Source organism: Crotalus tigris, unplaced genomic scaffold (assembly GCF_016545835.1).
Source record: "Crotalus tigris isolate CLP2741 ecotype Arizona unplaced genomic scaffold, ASM1654583v1 scf7180000024433.1590703, whole genome shotgun sequence".
Taxonomy (NCBI): Eukaryota; Metazoa; Chordata; class Lepidosauria; order Squamata; family Viperidae; genus Crotalus; species Crotalus tigris.
Window position 1 is genome coordinate 439,199 of NW_024100600.1, and position 24,333 is coordinate 463,531.

Below are 24,333 nucleotides of genomic sequence, written 5' to 3' on the forward strand. Positions count from 1 at the left end.
TGAATACACAAGTCCACTCAAACTGACTAGAAATAACAGAAGCTGTTCGGTCAGGTTTCAGGTGTTGTTTATGCAACACATTAAATGATAACCTTGGGTAAACATGCCAAAAAGGTTATCTATATAATGTGGGGCCAAAGTAAACCAAATCTTGTTTGGCTAAATCTGGTTGGTTGAACCTCATCCAACATGCCCAAAGCAAGGTGTGTCTTTGGCCTTTCTCCAAAGTCTTTTCCACCCAAGCAACTTCTGGAATCCCTCAATCATCATGGGACCAAAGCAACAGTAATATGGACAGGACTTCTGATACTTCAGGGACAGTTGGGTGATGCTGTGAAGATGTCACAAATCCTCAGTGGGGAAACAGCATAGCTACACAACCCTCCTGTTCCCACTCTTTCCATACCCAGACTCCAGGTCTACCCCCAGAACTGGGGAAAGGAAGCTCTTATGTCCCATCTTAGTTGCTTGGATATCAACAGCAGATACTCACGGTCATAGTAACCCTTGACGGTGCAGGCTAGGCTGAAGAGCTGAATGACCCAACAGAAGTTGTTCTGCATTTGCTGGACGAAGACGCAGGAGAGGAGCTGGCAGAAACGGAAAGGGAATCACACCCCACCCAAAAGCGGCTGTCTGCATTCAGACCAAAGATTCACATTTTGTACACACAAAAAACTGGATCCACCGTTTTGAAATGGATGGCCTGGACTCAACATCCTTTAGCTTGATGGACGGAAGGGTTTGCAGGGAACTTCAACCTTACCGAGAGCATATTCTTGGCAATGATCACCGTCACGTTGTAGAGAATCAGGCAGTCCCACAGGATCAGGCGGGCGCGCAGGGACCAGCGCAACATGGCGGTGCCAAAGAGCAGCAGGTAGAAGCAGGCCATAAGGTAGCCCAGGCCAAAGATGCTGATGCGATTGGCCCCAGCGATGAAGACAACGACCAAGACGAACCAGAAGAGGTAGCGGAACACACACACCTTGACCATGTCTAGGTAGGACCTGGAAAGCGGGAAAGAAAAAATTGAGAATATAAGAAGAATCCAGCGGAATCTAATCAAGAATCCAGCGAAAGTCATTGATCTTTGATGGATCTCAATTGATTAATCCCAGCTGTAAGGGATCTAAATGCAGTGCTGGTTCAAATACCCTTCCTTATCCTTAAATAGGATAAATCATCCTAGTTAGCATGAAGTTAGCCAAGAAAAGCCACCCGGAGGGTGGGGGGACTATTCTGCTCTCACCTGCAGTTGACAAAATTGGGCACGGGGTTTGGCTGCCCCTGTAGGGGCTCCAGCTGCTCCCGGTTGTCCCCAGCCAATTGCACCCATTCCTCCGTCTGTTCGTTGACAAAAACCTTCCACTGCTGAGAGGCACAGAGCAGCAACAGGAAGTCACCTGTGGAAAGTGACAATTTTTTTTAATGTCCATCACACCAACAGACACGGGAAAGCAGATGTGGCCTGTGGGTTGCAGAAATGCCTCCCCTTTTGGAGAGAGGGAAAAGCCCACATCTGCATACCACAGCTTGGTGTGTGTGTGTGTGTGTGAGAGAGAGAGAGAGAGAGGGTGGGGGGAGAGAGAGAATATCACAGACTATATTCAAGAAGTGGACTACATCCTGAAGGAAAAGTGTCCAAAGTGTCACTCTAAGGCAGGTGTCCCCAACCCCCGGTCCAGTAATCGGTCCGCACAAACAAGCAAACCCTCATCCGCGAGATGCAGGGAGCACACAAAACCACGCCCCCTCTGGTCCGTGGAAAAACGTCTCTTCAGGTAACCGGTCCCTGGTGCCCCAGGTTGGGGACGTCTGCTCTAAGGGGCAAAATTGACAATGGCTTCAACCCGCTTCTCAGGAGCTGTCTCTGGTGCTGAATTTGGCTCATGCCTGAATTAAGGCTGGGGCTCAGTGGATCACTGAGGAAGATTTTAATTACCCCAAGCAAGTAGCAAAATATTACACCCTTTCTGAATTCACTTGCAAATGGAGACAGTCTTTCTTTGCTTCTATGTCTTGTTTTGCCACTAATTACTACATAATAAGGACAGCAAAAAAGGTGGGGGGCAGTATCGGGTTTTGTGTTTGGGGCTTTATTCCTGTGAGTTAATTCTTGAAAGGCCATATAAATTTCTTTAATAAATAAATAAAATGAATGAAGAAACAGCTCTCTTCCACCAGGTTTTCTAACAGCAGGCGGGCTGTTTCTAGGTACTCACTCATGAGATTGACTGAATTGGGTTTCATGAAGAAGTCGGGGAAGTACATCCATTTGATGAGAACGGAGGTAATGGGAAGGGTGGGGCTCCACCTCCACGGGTAATCTAGACAGGTAAAAAGCACAAACATGGCATCTAGGGAAAAGACCTGGCTCCGAAGCACAACAGCCCTCCCTTTCTCATTTCAGGATCTCCCCTCTTCAAAGCTTTTTGTTTTAGAAGCAAGATGATGGGAGGAGACAAGCGCTGTGCTGACAGTGTATCTTTGAGCAGCAGACAGCAATCATCTCTCCCCTCCCCCAGGGAGTTGTACAATTCTCATTTAAAGCCTAATTGATCACTGTCACTGCGTCTTGGCACAGGAGTCAATCGTTTAACCAAGAGCAGCTTCCCCTGTGTGCCTCTCACTTCCTGTGTTTTGTGATGATCTGCCGGTTCAAGGAGGAGAAAATTCTTCCTGTGTCCACATCTCCCCATTATGCAGAATTTGGTAAATTTCTAGTATCCTTAAGTCAGCTCTTTCCAAGCCTAAAATTCCCCAGATATTACAAGCCTTTCTCAGTGGGGAACTGCCCACTGAATGTTTGGGCGACTTTTTTTCTGGTTCAACGATGCCCTTGTGATGCGAGGATCAGAATGGCACTTGGTATAACAACCATGGTTGGTTGCCTTCTTTGGGTTGTACTTGGTTTTCTGAGCATTTTATGGAAGCAACTTGCAATGACCTCCATCAATGGCCTTGTGGGAATGGAGAGAAGCAGAAAGGATGCCAAACACTTGTTCTATTTGGAAAAGAAAACTGCAGCAACTGTTGGCTGGTTCCCTAGGTTGGAATCTCACCATTGCAGAGAACTGGAGGAATCCCAACACAGAGAAGATACTGGAAGATGAAGAAGAGAGCCAGGAAGAGGCAGTACTTGGGCCAGAGCTTGGCAATGGCTTGACGCCGCCTCCGTGTCAGGATGACAACCAACCAGCATCCATGGAAGATCACCATGAAGTTCATGCGCTGGCCAATCACGTTCACTGTCACTAGAAAGCAAATCTGGGGAAAGAGAAGGGAATGAAGTCAAGGAAGAGAAATTTGGTCTGGTGACATCTTGGGAGATGAACGAGAAATCTCTGCTCTGTCATTAAAGATTGTTCCAAGACTTAAGAAGCTTCTATTCTCTTGGCCAAATGCTACGCCTCTTTCTCTTATTCATTACTGCAAAAGCTCCACCTCTTTTTCATATGCCTTGATATTTTTGTTCCAGACACTCTTGGCGTCTTATCTTACTGGCTAACCTTTACTTCTTCATTGTATATAACTTAGGTAGCATCGTCTCTTCGGTCCAGCCAGCAGGGCCAGCTTACCTCAAGACCAAACTTGTAGAAGAAGTAGTTGATGAAGTACTTGATGCAGTTCAGCAAGCCTTGATCTAGGTTTTGGCGTGTTGCATCTTCAAAGATAGTCTGGGTGAGCGGAGTCACCAGCTGGTGTTTCTTGCGATAGTATTCCTGGCATCGATACACAACCGCTTCAAAAACCAGCAGGACCAGAACTTGCAGATGGTTCTAAAGAGGAAGAAGAAGGAGCAGATGAGCCAAAGCAACAAGAACAGGAAACAGAAACCACCTTGCCTTAGTATCAAATAGGTTCCCTTCCAGATATGATGGGACTACAACTTCCTTCAGGCTGGAGGGACCTGCTAGGCGGGAACAGCTGCTACGCACCTGGATGTAGCCCAGGTTGGGATACCCCTTGCGAATGCCAAACCAATTGGCCGGATCAACAGGACCTTGGTAGAGGGTGGAATTGCTGATCTCCTCTGGTTGGAGGTTGGTGTTATTGAGCAGAGGCTAGAAGGAAAAAAGGAATTATACTATAATACTATAATCAGAAGATGTTATGCCATCAACAGAATTCACTATTCTTCTTCGGAGGTTAGGATAGGGTATAAACTCTCAATCTGATCATCAGCCATCATTTCCCTGGTGACCACTATTTTTTCCCCTTCCACACCTCTTTCTGGAACTGATTCCCACACACACAGCCCAAGTTCGAAGGCACTTCCCTCTCCTCCCATTTCTGGATCTAAGGTTGGGGCACATTTACCAAGCTGCAGTTACTGGCATAGTCTTGTGGGTTGACAATCTTCAACTGGTACAGCATCTTGCAGACGATGATGATGCAGGCCCAAATGGTGGAGAGGCAGGAAGCCATGTGGCAGAAGCGGCTGTAGGGAACCGCAAAGGCCCACAACACCACTAGCAGCAAGTTCATCACCGACACCTGGAAGAGGAGAGGAAGAGAGGAGGAACAGCAGTTGGAACTCTGGGTTGTGCAAGGGAGGCTGGCAAGCAGCGTTCTGAGGAGTTGACCAACCTTTGTTTAGTTTTTCAAAAAGAAAGTTCCTCAAGGGGCAGAAAAGGGATGAGAAGGTTATCCTGGTGCTGAAGGATGCGTCCAGGTAAGACTCCTGCAGCCTCAAAGGTGATTTGGGGCTCTGCATGGCCCGCACCTTGGCCCATAACTAATTGCAACCTCCCTGGGCCAAAGCAGATCTTCCTCTTTCCTTGCTACTCTCAGCTCAATGACTGAAACATGCTTTGTGTGAAGATATTTTGGAGAGTTCATGGGAAAACAAAATACCAGAGGCATTAAATTTTGAAGCCTGCATCTCCTGTATCTGTGGCTTCCTGAGCTGGCACTTTGGAGGTCAGATGGTTCAATCCCCAGGTGGCTCCTTGCCTAAATCAAGCCCTCCCCTTGGCCTTCAGCAGCTCCCCTCCCGGGCTCAGTCCTTCTTCCGGGACTCACCTCCTGCAAAGCAACCCACATGATGTACAGAGCCAAAAGCTTCAAAATGTGCAGCTCCAGCAGGCGAAGGACAAAGACCTGGATGCAGCTGAGAATATCTGAGAAGCTCTTCCCCAACACCGAGAGACGCTCCAGCACCAGGCCCCACTTGCTGGGCACACCCTCTGTGGGAGAGGAAGGAGGAGGAGGAGGAGGAGGAGCTGGGAATATTCAGACTTCACCAAGTCTGGTTCTTTAGAAGGCTTTGTCCTCCCCAACCTCTCCAATGAAAGAGAAAGGATGCTAGGAATAAAACAACTCTCCATTAGAAGGAAAACCAGCTGACAGTCAACAAGCTTAATTCTCTTCCTGGGTGGTGTACCTTTTGCAGAGATGGACCTTTGCTTTCCCTGGACACCTTCTTCTTCAGCTTTCTCCCCTTACCTTCAGAAGAGGCATCAACATCATCATCTGGCTCGTGGTCTTCTGCTTTGCCACCTTCAGCCTGAAGCAGCTCCTGGCTCCCACTAAGCTCTCCCTTCCTAAAATCAAGAACGCCAAGAGGACTTAAGAGCTGAAGCATCCCTGGGATTGGAAAGACAGGATTTGGACAGTGGCCGAGGCTTCCTTCTCCTCCAACCAGCAAATTAATTAAAAGCTGGCTCTGGGAGCAGGGACTTACCCACTTGAAAGCAATGGACATACCCGGGTGAGATGACACACTCCAGATCGGTGACGCGCATAAATGGACGGTGGAAGTAGTGGAGCTGAAGGATACAGGCCAGTAGGAAGAAGCCTGGGATGAAGATGCTGGAGAAGAGCTCTGAGACGCTGAACTGCTCCAAGCCAAGATCACCCAGTCTGGATAAAGAGGAAGGAAGGATCTTCTGAGTCTTTAGGTCAAACTCAGCTGATTTTGACCAGACAGGACCTGACCTATGTGCAGTTATCTTCTGAACTGACAAATCAGTTCGGAAGCATTCAATTCACTCAAATCTCTTAAGTTGAATCAAGTGTCCCAATGGCCCACCTGGGCAGAGGAGAGTGTTTGGATCTATTTGAAATCAACAAGAGATCTATCCGAATCTATCCCCAGACTTAGACCAGGTAAGGAGTCTTCATCCACAGATCCATGGGTCTGGGGCTACAAAGTTGTGACTCCACTCACTGTTCATCGGTCAAGTGGGTGAAGTTCCTCCAGTACACAGGGAAGTCCTCAAACTGGTAGGTGTAAACAGCTATAAGAACCAGCATGGTGTAAGCAACCACAAACCACCAGAAGGCCTTCAAGAGTTTCCGCCAGAGACCGTAGTAAACCTGCAAAAGAAGTTGAGCGCATAGGAGGGCAGAGGAAAGCGCCTAGTCATCTTCAAGCTGTGGTTTAATCCATCCCCTCCAATCTGTTGTATTGGTTCAAGAGACCCCAAGAAGTATCTTAGAACAACTACCAAGATTGCTGCCCCATCTGATGGATAGACCTTGTTCATGGTCCAGTCCTTCTGTTTCAAAGATAAGATGGAGGCACTTGGGGAAAACACTTCTCTTCCCCAATTCCCAGACGGCTACCATTAGATGGACAGTCTGGCTTGAAAGCCACAATGACTGGGAATTCTAGGAACAAATCTGTGGTTCATCAGGATGAGGCAAAAGGGAGATGGTTTTCCATGCTTTCTTCCCCTTCTTTGCACCCTTGTCTTTTTCAGTCCTTTAATCCCTAAAAATCCTGACATTTCTCTGCTCTAAGGTCTACTAATCACCTGGAAGAGGGTGAGGAACAGGAGGAAGAGGAACATGTAGACAATTTTGTAGACCACCAGCCGTCCAGCAAAGCTGACCACAATGAACATGCCTGCACAGACTAAGATCCAGAATTTGGCGTAGAAGTCCTTCACGCAGCTGCCCAGGACTTTCAGGACATCATGCTTGGGGTCTGGCTCTGCAAAGAAGAGGGGAACAGAAAAGTGGGGCTCAGAATGACCTGGACCCCAGGGCAGAACTCAACCCTCATTCAAATTAAAAGTGCTGTAGCCCAGTTGACCTATCAGGCCAGCTAGAAAGTGATGCACTGAGTTTAGGCTTAGTGAGTTTTGGGAACCCAGCCCATCGCAGCTTATTCCAGAAATGTTGGGTGAGCAAACAAAGGCTTATACACCTCCTAAAGATAGGTTGGCATAGTCCTGAAGACCAATCCTGCTCTCCAGTGGAAGTTAAGATAAGGTTTGCAGATCATCTGCACAGAATTCATTGCAAGTCCAACTGTTGGGTTGGCAAGAGATCACCAATAAAACCCCCACAAATGCAAAAATGCAGCTGGATAACCATTTAGCAGATAAAATGGATGGGGAAGGGCTTTAAGTCCCACTAAAGTCAGATTTTTAAAAATTAAATACATATTATTCTGTACTGGATCTGCTTCTCACCCCGTGTTTTCAGAGCCTCGGTACTCACCTGCCTCGATAACCGTCACTTCCAGCAGGGGGGCCGAAGGGGGCTTCTTTTTCAGCAGCTTCTCCTTCACAAATTGTCGCACCAGAAGCCAAAAGGTCAAAGTATAAAGGAGCTGTGGGGAAGAAGGCATGGAGAAACAGAGGTCAGAGCATCGCAGTCAAGCCCTGGACAAAAAGAAGTGGGTCTGGTCTCAGTAGGCAAGGATGGTCTGTAAGTTAAAACTTAAACAGCAGACTTGAAAGAACTGCATCTTCCCTCTGGAAGGGTTTCTCAAAGTGCAGTCCGAGGACGCCTGGGAGACACTCCCCCCACGTCCCTCTTAAAGGCGCGTGAAATCAAAATTATTTGCCAGCCTGGATTGAAAAATAATACAATATTAAATTTACTTTTCATACTTTTTTTAAAATTGTACTGCCTTTACTCTGTAAAAAAATTTTCCAATAAAAATTAATTTAAAAAAAAGGAAGTGCATATACGGAAAGGCAGCGTCCTTCATTCTTGCATTTTTTCATGAAACTGGGTGTCATTTTCAGTCATGCACACCAGCAACTTTCGGGCTGGGGAATTCTGAGCATTGGGGTCCCCGTATCTTAAAGCAGGCTGTCTGCGGAATTTAAGCAGTTGATGAAAGTTAACGGCTTAAAAGTTGCCGAGGTTGAGAAACATGACGAACATCACAGTTCTGTGCTGAGCTGTGCAAGAGGCCCCGGAGGGCTGACAGACCTGCTTTGGAGCCCCACCTTCTAGCAAAGAATCAGTGAGAAAGAGAGCAGGAAGAAAAACCAATATGACAGTAAGAGAAGAATCTAAACCAATGCAGGTATCCACACAGGTCAAACCGGGCTCTGGGGTTGACCCTACCTTAGCCCCCAGGTCCAGGCAGGGGTATGGAGGCTGCACTAGCCCCAGCTGCTCCAGGGGCATGAAGCCGACCTTGGTGGGCAGCTCGGGCTTCAGATCCATCCCCCACACATACTGCAGGCTGCAGAGAGCGATGCCGTAGAGAAGGATGAAGGGCGAGCAGAGCATGGCAAAGTGGTGCCTGCTGCGCACGATCCAGATGAGGCACGCCCAGAGCAGCAGCACAAAGGTCAGCCAGCTGTGATAGGTGATGCTCCACACCTGGAAAGGACAGTCAACCCCAGAGTGAGCAGGCTGGGAGGTGCTTCTCTTTTTATATACACAACTTTATGGATGATCAAAAACACAAGATTAAAGGATTTGAAAAAAAGAAAAAACTATAAAAGAGGGAAGATAAAGTACAAAAAGGAAACAGAAAATAATTATAGATTTCTATAGATTTACATTATTTTGGTAATCCCGTACAATTCTAAAGGCTTCGATCAATCAATCAATCAATCAATCAGAATAGAACTGGAAGGGACCTTGGAGGTCTTCTAGTCTGACCCCCTACTTGAGCAGGAGACACTAGACCGTTTCAGATTGTATAAAGTCTCCTGCTTCTCAAATTGAATGAGTCTAAGAGAGTCTAGGATGGTTCCTACAACTCATTATCTTATCGTATTGTGTTAAATTATCCTACAGCAAAAGGATGGTCATAGTTCACGTTAGATCTGCTTCTGGACCTCACAAGGAACCCAACTATGATACTAGGCCAGAATGAGGTGTTTTGTGAGTGGCCAGCACTGGCCAACTTCAGAGCAACGGGTTCGGGGATGGGGTCTCCCCGCCTTCAAAAAGATTAAATATTTGCTGCCAGGGCTTTTCTTTAGTTAGTTGCATTTTAAGAGCCATCCCTCCACGGCAGACTCCCCACTCACTCACCATCATAGCGATGAGGGCACAAACGTAGCTCTGCTTCATGACGACGTGGCCCAAGGAATGCAGCAGCTGCAGCTTCTCCTGGGGAGGCTTCTGTTTCCGGAGGGCTGCAGAGGAGGGATTCTTTTAGAGCATGATCCAGACCACCACCCCTTTAAACATCCCAATTTAAGGGCAGCGGGGAGAGCAACTGCAGCGGAGTCTTGCTGCAGCCTCCTTGTCCCACTAATACAAAGCTTCACCTGCATGGTTGGTTCCCTCGGCTTCATGCACGGCGAGGTCCTCGGCCCCAGAAGCCTCCTGGACCAGCATCGGCTGCAAACATTGCACAATGTGAATTAGCAGGGCTCAGAGAAAACCCAAAGCAGCCCAAACTCGGATACGTTCCAAAAGGCCTGGAAGCATCAGAGACGCATCCAGAAGGAGCCATGTTCAAGCCCTGTTCACTCCCCTCTGGGTGGATTCCCTTTTGAACGACGCTATGCCACAATCTGGACCTTCAGTCTAAGATGGTAAACTCCTCCCCACCGTGTTCTGCTGCTCCAAGGGACCCAGCCTGCTCTTCGTGCCCGCTGCTTCCTTGCTGGTGCTGAAGGGAGTCCCATCCCGCAGCCTCAGCCTGTCCTCTCTGCTCCCTGACCTGCCTCTAAGGGGACTTGACAACTGGAGCAAAACCCACCCCCTCCCCTCACCTTGGCATCTTCAGGCAGGTGGTCTTTGTCCTTTGACCGGTTTTCCAGCTCCAGAAGCTCTGAGGCTGAAGACTCGGAATCCCCCTGTTTTCAATGGTTTAAAACGGAAGAGCGAGAGGAGGAAGGTCAGCTGACTGATGATTTCCGGTGTGCTGACGCTCCTCCTGTAACCAAATTACTGAGATGATGAACCTCACACCGAGATACTCGGGGCTCACCTGTTTAGAGGAGCGCAACCTTCGGAGCTTCACCAAGGTAGCCAAAACATACGAGAGCAGCAGGAGGATGCCTGGATTGGCATAGACGGGCCAGGGGTGGTTGAGGTCCAGCAGCAGCTTGTTGGGCTGGGTACAGCCTCCAGGGAGGATAATGGCCTTCAGCCCCAAGAGTCTACACGAGGGATTGAGAAAAGCAGCATTCAGACCGGCTGAAGATACAATTACTCAGAATCCTCTGGTCGCTCTCCAACTACTCTTTAGTCCTTGGGGGGGGGGCTGGACCCAAACCTCGGAGTCCTCAGGATGCAAAGAAAGTAAATGTTCAGAGCCTCATATCAGCACGTTATCCTTTTCAAGCCACGCACTCTTCTGTGTTCCTCAAGACGGTTCTGGCATACCGAACTTCCTAGCTGTCTGCATCTGGCAGGCTGTGAGAACCTCAGACGCTCCCATTAAGACTGCAGCGGAGAAGAAGGGAAGCCCCCTCCCGCTCTGAGAGACCCTCACACGGGAAACGTGGATGTTCAACCCAAAGGACAGCAAACACCTGCAGCTCTTCAGGAGGTCCACGGCAGATTTGATCCTGAGCTGCTCTTCAAAGGGAAAGGTGCCTCTTGTCTATTTACCTAGGAGGTGCCTGGAGTCAGGCTGCTCACAGGACCCCAATGCATCAATAGCAGGACCCAGCCAAACCCCCAAAGTCAGGAAAGGAGGCTCTCTTGGCCACTCGGGGGACTTGGGGGAGGAATAAAACGGGGGGGGGGGTGTTTTTTTCCAGACCACCTCTTCTGTCAAAGGTGGGACCAAGATCAGGAGGGAACTTCACAACCGATGGACAACCCAATCCAGCTTTTACCTGGCATGTCACCATGGGAGGACCTTCTACTCTTTGGGGAAAGACTGAACCTCTTCAGATCCCCCACTTGCCACCTGGCAGATCCAGAAGATCAACATCTACACCAATAAAGAGGAGAGTCCCTCTCCTCACCCCCCTTTTAAGAGGGATGTTTAAAGATTAAGAGGATGGACGTGCAGGCTGACTCTTTTGCTCCACAGTGCCACCCCACCAGCAGGGAAATCTTCCAGGAACTAAATTCTGGGGATGGTGCGTCTACCTCCAGGGTGAGGCCACCAAATGCTGCATCCTTCCAGAGTAGTGAAAAGGACACCCCACTTACCGTGCCCAGAGGCCAGTGGGTGGAAGGATTTGCTGCATGAAGGGGGTCTGGTAGCCATACAGGCAAATGAGGTGGCCCCCAGCAAAGACATCCACCATGATGCACAAAGCGTTGAAGGCCAGGTGGCTGATGGAGAAGTGGCAGGCCCACCAGGTCATGAGGCCCACAAACAGCAGGTAGTAGACACTGGAGAAGGCCGAGGGCAAGGCGATCCCTGGAAGAGAGAGAAGAAGCAGGCTGACTGAGATTTAGAGGCTGCTTGGCATAATGGACCGCAAGTAGAGAGCATGAGGACTGGAACCTTTTCTTTTAAGGCAAGAAACATTGACCCCACTGCCATGGTAGTTCTACAAGGTTTTGGGGTGGCCGAGAGCTTCCATCTCCTTTGGTTCCTTTCCCTAGATAATTGAAAGTTTCTGGTATATATGTTCTGGAGCGTTGCTTCCTATTGAACTGGGATGGGTAGGGCTAGCAATGAATTCTGTCTTTGTTGCTGGGGCTAATTAAACAGTTGTAAAAGAGAAGCTTCTAATTAACAAGGTAAGAGACCCAGGTTGGGTTCTTCAATATGGCTGGCCAATATTCTTCTATGTGTTGCATTAGACAGAACTTCCTCTCCATTTCTAGCTTAACACTTAAGCCTAAAAGGTTCCAACTAGGTGTAGCTACTCAGAGTAGGAGCTTCTTCTGAAATGCACAACTGGGTCGTCCCCTCTCCACAGAATCCTCCACACCTACCTGCCAGTGCAATTAACACAACAGCCAAGATCTTTCCAACCGCCATCAAGAGCCCGTGAGCCTTTACCCGGAGCCGAGCAGCCAACTGTGCCCGCCGCCGTGGTGAGTCTGGGGCCGGAGCGTCAGTCCCTCCGGGAGACTCTGACTGGCCCTCATCGATGGCCGCCTCTTCCTGAAGGAAAGGGAAAAGCCACAAGAGGTCACTCCACATCTACGAGAGACTCAAACGCCCTTTTGCGATGGAGGTCTGGGAGCCGTTGCCACAGGGAGAAAACAGTTGCCCCTCGTGGGGGAGCAGCTTAATGCAACCCTGCAAAGTTCTGGGAAAGCCGATCAGGTCTCTGAGAAATTCAACGGGCTGGGGAGGAAATGCTCAATACTGATTCGACGGGTGTGTGTGTGTGTGTGTCCATCTGGGGGCAAGTGTGGCAACCTGAGCTGCAGAATGGAAGTGCCCTCCTCTTCCCTTCAATGTGGGCAGCACCCTTCTTTCTCTAAAGTTTCACTACCGGAGGCACAATTTAAAAAATGGAATAATGCCACCGTAGAAAATCCAAAACTGAGCCCCCTCCCATGGCCAGTTTAAGCTGTTGTTACCAATCTGGATGGTTTGAGAGTACAAAGGGGGGAGAGAGAGATGTCCAGCTGGTGCTCTCTGATGGACAAGGCCCCTCCCTCGCCCGACCAGCACCTGGCCCTGTTTATCTCCCACAAGTGCTTTGCCAAGTTCATTCCACATAGAGCAGCCTGTTTGGCTTGGCTGCCTGGCTCAGGTTCCCAAGCCCACTGCGGTTTTTCCAGGGTCGGGGATCCTGACCTGCAAAGTTATGTGGCTCTGCCTCCTTGACTCTTGGCTCCAAGGCCAGCCCACTGTCCAAACATGTCCTGAGCAGAGAAACCCACCCCCCTTTCTGGGGGAATCCAGCCATTCCCCCCCCCCCCCCAAGCAGGGAGGGGAAATAGGAGACGCCATGTGGAGGAATCCTGCAAAGACGAAAGGGTGGAATGGAGGCACACATTTTCCTTCCCTGCATAGGAGGAGATGCACTGTAGATCCTCTTTCATTGCAAGCTGCTTTATAGGCAGCGGAGATGATTTGGGGAAAGAAGAGAAGAACGTAGAAATTTTAAGCATCGATTCTAAGGCTGCCCCAGCTCCACTTGGGCAGAGCTGAAAGTCAGAAGGGCAAATGCCCCCAGAGCACAGGGAGAGGCCATAAAGAAATCGAGGGTGCACCTTCCTTTGGCTGGGCTCACCTATGGAGATGGAATAACAGGACAGCTATTCCTACTCCCAGCCAATACGTCAGTGGGCTGGGGATGATGAGAGTTGTAATCCAATCCATTGGGATGAGCCCAGGCTGGGAAAAGTTGCAAAGAAGAGAGGAAGCTTGGAGAATTGAAGGCCAGCAGATCCACACCAAGCTCACCTGTTCTGGGGGGAGGGGGGATTCAGACTGCTGGCTCCAGGTGATGACCTCCCTTGCTGGCTGCAAGCGGCTGCAAATGCCAAGGCAGATGGCAGAGGCCAGTAGGATGCCCAGGTCGGGGGCTACTAAGCGCACCGAATTGGGGATGTCGTTTAGGTCCAGCCTAGAGAGGGAGAGAGAGAGAGATCACAGTGTCTTCAAACAGGGTCATCTGCAGCAGTTGAGCCAGCCTATGGGTGGGACAGCCCCAAAGCAAGTAATGAACCAGAGGGCAAATCTTGCCCCCCAGCTGCCCAAGAGGGTGATAATCATGAGGGTGAGAATAATGGGGAGCTCCAGAATCCCCTCTCTGACAACATGGTGGACATCTTTGAAAAAGCAGCTCTGCCCACCCTTTTCGCTCTGTCCTTACCTGGTGACCCCAATATGCTGAGCCAGAGTTTCCCATGTGCTGCCTGGAAAGACAATAATAATAATGATAATAACAACAACAATAATAATAGAAAGAAATAATAAAATAAACAAAGAAATAATTATCTGTTATTACAGATCAAATCCAACAAGAAGAGGATATCTAAAACGAATGCACCAGTTCTGGAAAGAACAACATCCAGAATCAGAAATAACAGAACAGAGACTAACAGATCAATGCCAATTTATAATACGAAATAAAGTATTCACAGAAACAGAATTGGACGAACTGCAAAGGTTTACCCAGGGCAAAGAAATCAAAGCCTTGCCAGAAGTAATTCAGAATGGAGAGGCAAACCAGGGGGAGTTGGCAGTGAAGGAATCCAGCAGAGATATACAACTGTTCTCATTTGGAAACCAGGCACCTCTTCCTCAGGAAGAAAAAAGCCCTCTAACTAAAGAAATAAAAGAAACAAAGAATAACTGAGCATCTAGAACAGCACAAAAACAACAGAATAAGTCTGCTGCATTGAAGCTTGTTCCAAAGAAACAGCTAGCACTAGCACAAGCATTAAAAGATGCAAATACTGCAATATCAAGTATAAGCACCAATTCACTGAAAGAAACAAACCAATTAATGTACAGAATAGCTGCAGTTATAACTGAATACCTGGGGTGCAAAATCAACAAAGAAGAAAAATAAACAAATAATGCATCACAAAAATGGAAGGTTAGGCTAGAAAATAAGACCAGCAAATCAAGATCACATGCGAGCAAGCTATAACAGATGAAGCTGAAGAATAAGAAGACCAAAGAATACCTAATCAAGAAATACCACTTAGAAACAAGAAAGATCAAGGAAGCACTGGAAATAATAAAGCAGCAAATAACAGCTATAGCCAGGAAAATCAGTAGCTACGAAGCTCAAATTGCAAATTATAGGCAGAACCTCCAATTTCAATCCAATCAGAAACGTTTCTATCAATCCATCAATGGGGAAACTGCAATGAATCAGTCAGTACTTGACAAGGAAGAAACAGTGCAGTTCTGGAAGCAGATATGGGATAACCCAAAAAACATACAACAAGGATGCGGCTTGGTTAAAAGAGGTGGATGCAAATAAAACAGAAGGTGAAATGAAAGAACTAGTAATAACAACAAAAATGGTAGAAAAAAGAGCAAGGAAGATCAAAAATTGGTCAGCACCAGGTGAAGATGAACTGCATGGGTTTTGGTTGAAACATCTAATTGTTCTATACCCACTCATTGCCAAGCAGTTCAACAATATACTACAAGAAAGAGAAATTGAAAAGTGGCTAACAACTGGGAAAACCTACCTAATAATGAAAAATCCAGCAAAAGGGGCAACACCAGGCAACTACAGGCCAATTACCTGCTTACCAACAACTTTCAAATTGCTAACTGGTGTGGTAGCTGATGCAGTACAACAGCATCTAGTTGAAAACAATCTCTTTGCACCAGAGCAGAAAGGAAACCGCCCCAATAACAGAGGAACAAAAGATCAACTCCTAATAGACAAAATGATCTTGGAAAATTGCAAGAAAAGCAAGTCCAACCTGAATGTGGCATGGATTGACTACAAAAAGGCATTTGGCTCTCTGCCACATGACTGGATAATCAGGTGCCTAGAAATAACAGGAGTCAGTAGAAACATCAGAAAATTTGTGCAAAGATCAATGGCACAATGGAAGACACAGTTGCAGGTCAATGGTGAGAGACTGGGAGAGGTTAACATCAAGAGAGGAATATTTCAAGGAGATTCATTATCATCATTACTATTTGTTATTGCACTGTTTCCTCTGTCAACAATACTGAATAACTCAGGACATGGTTATCAAACATCAAAAACATCTGCCAGACTATCCTACCTCCTTTACATGGATGATCTGAAGCTGTATGGAAAAACATCATCTGAAATAGAATCGCTGCTCAACATTGTCCGTATATTATAGCCAAGATATTGCAATGGAGTTTGGCTTGGACAAATGTGCCACACTTACTATCAAACAAGGAAAAATAGTGAAAACTGAAGGAATCAAAATGCCCCAAGAAAATAACATTAAGAGTCTGGATGAGGAAGATTACTATGGGTATCCTTCAAGCTGACAACATCAAGCACACTGAAGTCAAGAAAAAGATTAGAGGTGAATACATCAAGAGAATGAAAAAGATCTTAGTCCAAACTCAATGCAGGAAATATCATAAAGGCAATCAACACCTGGGCAATTCCAGTCATTAGATACACAGCTGGAATAGTGGACTGGACTCAAGCAGAACTAAAAGCAATGAATAGGAAGACCAGAAAAATAATGGCAATGAATCATGCCCTTCATCCACGCAGTGATATAGACAGACTTTATCTACCAAGGCAAATAGATGGGCATGCAATGCTGCAAGTACATCAGATGTTTGAAGAAGAAAAAATAGCTTTGGAAGAATATCTGAAGGACAGTGATGAGGATGCACTGAAATTAGTATATCAAGAAGGCTTACTGACTACTGGAGAGACCAAACTGGCCTACAAGTAAGACCAAATGAAGAACAGAATAGAGGCATGGGAAGACAAAGCACTACATGACCAGTATATTAAAAAAAATAGCTGGGAAAGCAGATAATAACAAGACCTGGCAATGGCTAAGAGCAGGAAAATTGAAGAAAGAGACCGAGGGACTAATTCTGGCTGCACAAGACCAAGCCTTAAGGACAAATGCATAGAAAGTCAAAATTGAGAAGACAGCAACAGCCTATGCAAAGAAGCTGAAGAAACAGTGGACCACCTGATAAGCTGTTGCAAGAAGATTGCACAGACTGACTACAAGCAGCGGCATGACAAAGTAGCAACAATGGTGCATTGGAAGATCGGCAAAAAATATCATTTGCCTGTAAGCAAAAACTGGTGGGATCATAAAATAGAGAAAGTCATAGAAAATGATAAAATTAAACTGCTCTGGGACTTCAGAATTCAAACAGACAAGCACCTGCAACATAACACCCCGGACTTAACAATTGTCAATAAGAAAGACAAAAAAGTCTAGATAGTGGACGTGGCAGTCCCTGGAGACAGTAGAATAGACGAGAAAGAACTGGAGAAGATAACAAAATACAAAGACCTACAAATAGAAATAGAAAGACTGTGGCAAAAGCAAGCAAGGGTAGTACCAATAGTAATAGGTGCCTTGGGTGCAATCCCAAAACAACTGGAGCACCATTTGAACACCATTGGCATTGACAAATTTGCCATTAGTCAATTTCAAAAGGTGGCCTTACTAGGAACTACTTCCATCCTGCGACGATATCTGTAATACCATCAAACATCCACATCTCCTATCCCAGGTCCTTGGGAAGGACTCGATAGGTAGACAAAATGCCAAATCCACTCTGAACATCTGGCTGACTGTGCAATGATCAATAATAATAATAATAGTAGTAGTAGTAGTAGTAGTAGTAGTAGTAGTAGTAGCAGCAGCAGCAGCAGCAGCAGCAGTAGTGGTAGCAGTAGTACTACCGAATCAACTACCAACTCTGACCTCAAATGCAATTCTGAGCAAGCACCTTCAACTGGCAGCAAATGAATCCATTCAGGATCCAGTTTCTATCATCTTTAGGCAAGATGAATTGGATCCAACCTTGGGCTGCTTCCACAGTCAGGAGGTGAAACTGAATGTTTAAGATAAAAGATCCTTTCTCTGGGGATCTAAAGCTCCCTGCATCTATTCTTTTCCAGAACCAGAGCTAAGAATTCCTGAATAGCAAATCGGACCATGGAGTTCTAGGTGAACTGAAAGCTATCTCAGAGATTTCTTTTGAAAATCAGAGGGGAAGACTATATTTCCAGATCTATTGGCAGAGCTGTTTTTTTAAAAAACTTTTAGTCAGTTGACAATAGATTCTGATTATGTTCTCGCTTGGCTCTTTATCTTAAAACATTGCTCTGTTTTGGTCAGATGTAGCTCTTTCCACGGGGCATCTGGCCGAGGACCACCGGCTGATCTCTGGAGTCACCACTGTGCATTTCTCCCATCCCCTCTGGGACTCTGGCTCCGGCTGGTGGGATTCTGCACCCATTGAAACCAAGTGGAGCAACCTAGGAAGATCTAAAGTAAAATTAAACCGAATCGGTCACCAACTCACTAGCCTCTGAGAACAAGGCCCACTAATGATTGCTAAACCTTTGCTTCTGCTCCATTTGTCTGGCGGTGAAAGGACCCAAAGCAAGTAAACCACCTCCCCACTTCCAAAGATGGTAATATGGAGCTATGGGTTAAGCTCCCCTGCCAAAAGGGAGGGGGAACAGTTTATATAGATCCCCTGCAGATAAAGGAATTTGTTCCATGTATGGAAAATTTCAGGGAAAGCAAGAGGGAAAATCATAACATACATTTCTGAGAAACCAACGTTATGTTTTGGGAATATTTTGAATCTTGAAAAAAATCATGTGTCAAACACAAGTTTAGCAGGGACAAGGCGGCCCCATTTCTGAAGAGCAGAACTCACAGAAGGCTCAGAATTTTCCACCTGGATGGAGAAGGTCAGGAGGAAACGACAGCAACATTTCCAGGTTTGGGGGGGGGGGAGGTTAAATACTAGTGTACGAAGTGAGAAAGGCGGCTCCCTCCCCACAGCAGATCCCATGGTAAGGAGAGAGGAACAAACAGGACCAGGTCCCAGATCTTTCGATCTAGCCACACCTGGGCTCGCCAACCACCTTTCCAAGCTCTGCTTTACCGCTTCAGGTCAATATTTATATTCTCAAAGGTCAATGCTTAATCTGTAGCCAGCTTGGTTGGCCCTCCCCCTGGACAGGATTAAAAACAGGCTTGGGGACTGCAGGAGAACAAAAACCCCTCCTCTTTTGGCAAGCGGCTGGAAACAGCCATTTGGGAGAACAAATGTAGAGAAAAGAATTAATGATAGGAGGAAAAGCAATACTTGGGAAGAATTAAGCATCCCCTCCTGCCCCTCCCCTCCCCCCTTGAGTGCTCAATAGTCTGTCAATCAACAAATTCCCACTGCATTATTTTACACTTTTACTACAACTGTCTTCTGCTCTGCGCATCATTTCTCTCTGAATCGAGATTCTGTAAAACGGGAAGGCGACATGATACTCACAGTTGCTTCCGAGGAGCTGGTCTAGGCTGGGCACAGTGTAAAGGCATATTTGGAAGACCAAATGAGCGAGAAGGAAAAGGATGCTGGTTCCTAAGACAGCTCGGAGGAGGCGTCCAGTGTGACCTGCAGAATGCCAAATGGGAGCCTTGTGAGGCACATTCAGCCCTTCACCCTTGGCTACTGTATGCAATTCTTACCAACACAGCCGACAATTATGCCCCTGCTCCAGAGGCTCAGAGGAGTTAAAAGTAGCTTGGTTAAGATCACCTAAAAGACGAGTCCTGAACTGGACCGGCCTGGCCAAAAAGCAACCTTCTTTACCACACAACTACAGTATGAGCGTCCTCAGCCCCCTGCCCCACAATTACCTAAACTGGCTCCTGTCCCCAGAGCAGCAATGCATAGAACCCTCCAGAGAGCCTCTAGTTGTGGATGAGCTGCATTCTCCATCGTCCTAACTCCTGGCCACGCTTGCGGGGGCTCGCAAGAGCCAGAGACCAACAACACTCAAGACCCAGGTTTCCCTGCAACTTGAAGAACTGCAGCTAATTTAATCAAGGTTTGGGGGAAATGTTGGGGCTATAGTTGGCAATAGCTGAACCTTTTAACTACTACTCTGCCACAGGCAGTCCTTACTCAGCTTTGCATTTAACTGATATGGATGGAATGCCAGCAATGGGAGAGAAGCCTGGAGGATGGGTTATGGGGATTCTCTAAACTTCTCTACCTGGCTAGGTGACATTTTCAGTGTTACATGTTTTGAGAAGCCAGGTGTGTGGGTTAGTTGTGGAATATATAATTGCTAAATTATTGCTTCATTTACACAATTCAGCACTGACATTTACAGACCACACACGTGTGCAGCTGCTGTGTACCTTCGCTTTTTCATTACCCTAATACTACACCTGTACTCACCTGAGAATAAGTCTCATTAAGCAGTATGATTTATTTCGTAGTAGACATGTGGCTACAACTGGAATCAGCAAAACCAGAGTCCTGGGGCACCTTAAAATTGATGACATGCTGAGTGGTGGCGGAGGGCCAGGTTGGTGTCAGTTAAAGGCACCCAGCCACAAACCAGGAAGCCCTGAGTTCCAGTCCTGCCTTAGGCACGAAGCCAGCTAGGTCATTGTCTCTCAGCTCAAGAAGAAGGCAAGGCAAACCACTTGCAAACATGTAACCCAGAACAGTGCAGACTGGTCTAGACAGTTCCAAGGAGCCAAAACTGTCTTGAAGGAGCGCGAGTGTGCGCACACACACACACAAAACATCCGGCTTTTCAAGAAATGTTGTCTTCAGTGAGCAGAAGCTGATGCCAGCATGACTTAATCTCTGGGAGCAAAAGACAAGCTCCAACTTGAAATCCCTCCATTAACCTTTACAAGGAGGTCTGATTCTACTCTTTCTCAGGAAGGAACCAAGGAAGGTCTTCTTCTCCGATTGACCTCCTTGGGTTCATACGCCAGGGGAACGAGGTCACCGCCAACTGTTCTGTGGCTGGGACAGCAGTGCCACAGAACACTTAACAGAAGGTTATGTTTCACGAACAATGGAAGTCCTCCACTCTGTAACGCTCTTCTGTACTTGTCAGTGTTTGACTCAACTCTGAACAATGCCATTCGGTGAGTGTCATTGGGCAATTTTTTTTTTTTTTAAAAAAAGTGCTGTTAACTTGTTAAGAGGAACCTTTGTTATCCACGGCATTTTCCTGAGAACAAACCCTAATTTACTGGTTGGGCAGGTTGAGTTTCCGGCATTGGCATTTAATTTGATTAAAACCCTGGAAGATGCTGCCAGTCAGAGTGGGTGATGTTGACTATAGGGACAAATCCCCAAATATGGGTGTGAGCAAGTTACACCACCTAGGCTGGATCTTAATTTCTGTTTCCCCCATAATTCCTCCTTAACCAATTTGTTATTTCCTCTTTGGCTCCATAGCTCTGGGCTGCAAAGAAAGGCCATTTCCCCAGCCCCTTCCTGCCCCTCAGCACCTCCTTCCTTCCAGCTATTCAGCTGACAATCACCTACCCAACCTTCAGGTTAATTATTTGGATTAATTACTCCTTCTAGGCTGGGCTCAATCATCTCACAGCCTGCAGCTATGAAAGCGGAAAAGATAAAGCTGATTTATAATTTAAACCAGGGGTCTCCACACTGGGCAACTTTGTGGACTTCAACTCCCAGAATTCCCCAGCCAGCCAAGCTTTAAGTCCACAAAGTTGCCCAGTTTGGAGACTCCTGTAAACTAATGTCCCCACCCCACCTCAGAAGAGACAGCTGGAAAGGACAGGAGAGAAAACAACAAAGAACTTCATTCTGTCCCCCTCCATATGCCTAAATATATTTGCTGGGGGAGGAGGAAAGAGACAGAGCAGAGGAACTGAAGGCGATGTGGACCTTGCCTAGGGCTGAAAGAAGGCTGATGCTGTGGTGGCCCCAGTGAAGGAAGAAGATCAAAAAAGTTGTGAAAAATACACAACGCTGGATTGCCAAGTCCCACAGCAGCCACGGAGGGATCACAAGCACCAGGAAAGCTGCTGTATTTTGCCCCGAGTAATTCCAGTTGGACTGCAGGAGAACCTCTAAGCAGCTGCTGCTTTCCAAATCTTGTTTCTCTCGTTTGCTCCAAAGGCACAACTGAGTCACGGGAATAGCCGTTTTGGTGAACCTCTTTGCAAAGTTGAATACAGGCAGTCCTCGGCTTACAACATTTAGTGACCGTTCAGAGTTACCACAGCACTGAAAAAAGTGACTTATGACCATTTTTCATGCTTATGACCATTGTAGCATCCTCATGGTCACGTGATCAAAATTCGGATTCTTGGCAACTGGTTCATATTTATGACGGTCGTAGCATCCTTGGGTCACGTGATCCCCTTTTGTGACCTCAGACAAGCAAAGTCAATGGGGAAGCCGGATTCGGTTAACAACTGTGGCAAGGAAGGTCGTAAAATGGGGCAAAACTCACTTCAGCAAATGTCTCGCTTAGCAACAGAAATTGTGGTTGTAAGTCGACCAGGTGCAAAGGGGCTTAACACAGATGAAACTTCACAGGCCTCTCAAATCAGTGAACAGTTTTTCCAGCCTCTTTGCAGCCGAGTCCCAGCAATCAGGGAAACAAATGATTGTACAACACTGAAGGCCTTCGCAGAATTTATGAAGTTTGGCTTCCGAAATGGGCATCGCATATTGTGGTTTGTTTTGGTTCCAACTGCCGCTAAAATCTAACCCAATATGATTTCATGGTAAGACACAGTTGAAGAATCCATGGTTAGCATGATCTGTGCCTCCTCTAAAAAAGTATTTTTGTCTTAATTTACCTAACTGAATGCGTTAAAAAGTAACAAAACAGGAAAATGTAAACATTTAAAGTGCAAATGGTTTTAACAGGGTTCTTTTTGTATTCTTAGGTGCAGAGATTACTTTACAGTCTGTTTTTAAAAAGCTAAGATGGGAAAAAGTGTGGGCAAAAAAAAAAAATACTGCCTTGAATAGCTGAAACCGGACCAGAAGAAACATCGTGAGCTAATCTCCTTGACGGCCAAATGCTTCATGTCCCAGAACTCGGATTATCTCAGGCAGATTTTAAGTGGCCCTAAAATGTCTTTTAAGTGCAGAGACACCAGTTTTCCGCATATCACATGGTTGGCCATAAAGCCATAAAGTTACACAACTGGGGGCTTTTGGACATTGTGGGACAGCGGAATCTACTGGAAGGGAACCAACAACTCAGCTGAACTAAAAGCCTGACAATCTGCGGAAGAGTTTGCAGCAACCTTTCCCTTGGATGGAAAAACTGCTGGGGTTGTTTGCCCCAGCCCTCCAGCAGATCTTCATCCATCTTGCCTGCCAGCCCCGTGGAAGACAAATATTTGTTCAAGAGGCCTGTTTTTCTTTTCCGCAGGATGGTTGATTAAACAAGAGCTGGAAGAAGCTGGCTACACCCTGGGAGGGCTCCCAAGTGCCTTTGCAACCAAGACATCCTGGTGATACAAGGGCCAGGATCTGCCAGCCTCGCCTGCTCTCCTGGTCTTCTGAAAGGGGCTTCTGAAAAGCCAGCTGGGGAAGGCACCGGCTCACCCACCAACCAAGAAAGCTCTCAAAGTCTGAACCTGAGGCACCCAAGCTGGCATGGGACACCCAAAAAACAGCAGAAAGTTCAGTGAAGAAAAGGAACAAGGAGGAAGAGTCTGGGTTTCGATCCCCTGGGAGAAAAATCTGCTTTAATGCAGAGATGCTGCCGGAATTGGTGCCAAGCACTGTCTGTAATTCTATTTATGCCCAGAGCGATGACGATCTTCAGAAACCCTCAAGTTGTCCAGGAAGCAAATCATTTTGGCAAAGTGGACCCTGGGGGTGAAGAGGGATGGAAGGGCGGAAGGGCTGTTCTCCAGATTAAGACACACGGGGTGGGATGGGGGTTGCCTCTGGGGCTCTCTCTGCAGCCTGGACCATCCCTGGGACTTTTGGGGGGGGGGTGTCCACAAATCAGTTCTGTCTTTGCTCTGCAAAAAAAAAAAATCCTCTTTCTTTCTCTCTTTTGCAGGGAGCTAAAAATGAGCCAATACAGAACAGAGAAAACATGGCAGAAAGAAACCCCTCCTTCACGGGGCGATGGTTGTGAGGCTGAAACAGAGAAAGCTGCCTTGGCTCCTGAAGAAAAAGGCAGCCATCCACCTGACAATTATCGCAGAGCGATAGCCCACCGTCTCATGAAGGAAGTCGAGCAGAGGATCCTCTCCTTGCTTGGCATTGGCCAAAGCGCTGTGCCTGAAGCAGGTATGGCCACTTCTTCGGTCCATTGTGGCCACAGTGAGCAAACTGCTCCAGCCCCTAATTCAAGCATGCCTGAGCCAAAGAATTCTGGCCTTCCAAACGGGAAGGGTTAATTCCAACTCCCTCCGGAAACCGGAGATGGTGTGGCCCTTTGCCAGAGCCCAGCCAGGGAGTGGCCCCATCGCCTGCAGAGCCCTGGGATCAGCAACAGGAAGGAAAGCGACTCTGGCTGGGCAGTGGGGCAGACCTAAGGGGGAGATAAAACCAGGGCAAAGGCCCATGGGAGGGAGGGAGGGAGGGAGGGAGGGCTGATGAGCAAGGAAGCTGGGAGAATGAGGTTGCCTTACCTTTGATGGTGTCTTCCGTGGGGCCCAGAAACCACGGCACGAGCAGGAGGTAGAGAAGGTAGACCAGGGAGAGGCCATTGAATCGGAAGAGGCAGGCTGGGGAGTCAAAAGAGAGGGAGATGCAGTCAGCACAGATCAGATGGATCACCCAGGATTTCTCAGGGATCTGGGCTTCCT

At 47.2% G+C, this 24,333-nt stretch overlaps 1 protein-coding gene across 6 annotated transcripts in view; it reads right to left on the bottom strand.

Annotated features, from left to right (window-relative positions):
- Window positions 1-24,333, bottom strand: part of PIEZO1 (piezo type mechanosensitive ion channel component 1) — a 57,602-nt gene that overhangs the window by 17,124 nt on the left and 16,145 nt on the right. For 4 of the 6 annotated variants that reach the window (XM_039330938.1, XM_039330939.1, XM_039330937.1 and 1 more), the window contains 25 exons: window positions 24,157-24,252; window positions 19,034-19,156; window positions 13,905-13,947; window positions 13,493-13,655; window positions 12,064-12,235; window positions 11,326-11,539; window positions 10,148-10,319; window positions 9,930-10,013; window positions 9,480-9,552; window positions 9,241-9,344; window positions 8,317-8,577; window positions 7,456-7,567; window positions 6,765-6,943; window positions 6,176-6,324; window positions 5,713-5,868; window positions 5,452-5,549; window positions 5,029-5,192; window positions 4,324-4,500; window positions 3,942-4,067; window positions 3,582-3,782; window positions 3,066-3,270; window positions 2,226-2,330; window positions 1,253-1,406; window positions 767-1,010; window positions 494-590 (listed from right to left, as the gene is read on the bottom strand). In XM_039330938.1, the coding sequence (XP_039186872.1) occupies window positions 494-590; window positions 767-1,010; window positions 1,253-1,406; window positions 2,226-2,330; window positions 3,066-3,270; window positions 3,582-3,782; window positions 3,942-4,067; window positions 4,324-4,500; window positions 5,029-5,192; window positions 5,452-5,549; window positions 5,713-5,868; window positions 6,176-6,324; window positions 6,765-6,943; window positions 7,456-7,567; window positions 8,317-8,577; window positions 9,241-9,344; window positions 9,480-9,552; window positions 9,930-10,013; window positions 10,148-10,319; window positions 11,326-11,539; window positions 12,064-12,235; window positions 13,493-13,655; window positions 13,905-13,947; window positions 19,034-19,156; window positions 24,157-24,252 (3,672 nt within the window). Of the gene's footprint in view, window positions 1-493; window positions 591-766; window positions 1,011-1,252; window positions 1,407-2,225; window positions 2,331-3,065; window positions 3,271-3,581; window positions 3,783-3,941; window positions 4,068-4,323; window positions 4,501-5,028; window positions 5,193-5,451; window positions 5,550-5,712; window positions 5,869-6,175; window positions 6,325-6,764; window positions 6,944-7,455; window positions 7,568-8,316; window positions 8,578-9,240; window positions 9,345-9,479; window positions 9,553-9,929; window positions 10,014-10,147; window positions 10,320-10,435; window positions 10,576-11,325; window positions 11,540-12,063; window positions 12,236-13,492; window positions 13,656-13,904; window positions 13,948-19,033; window positions 19,157-24,156; window positions 24,253-24,333 lie in introns of those variants that run through there. The other 2 variants (XM_039330941.1, XM_039330942.1) reach the window with 2 other exon arrangements.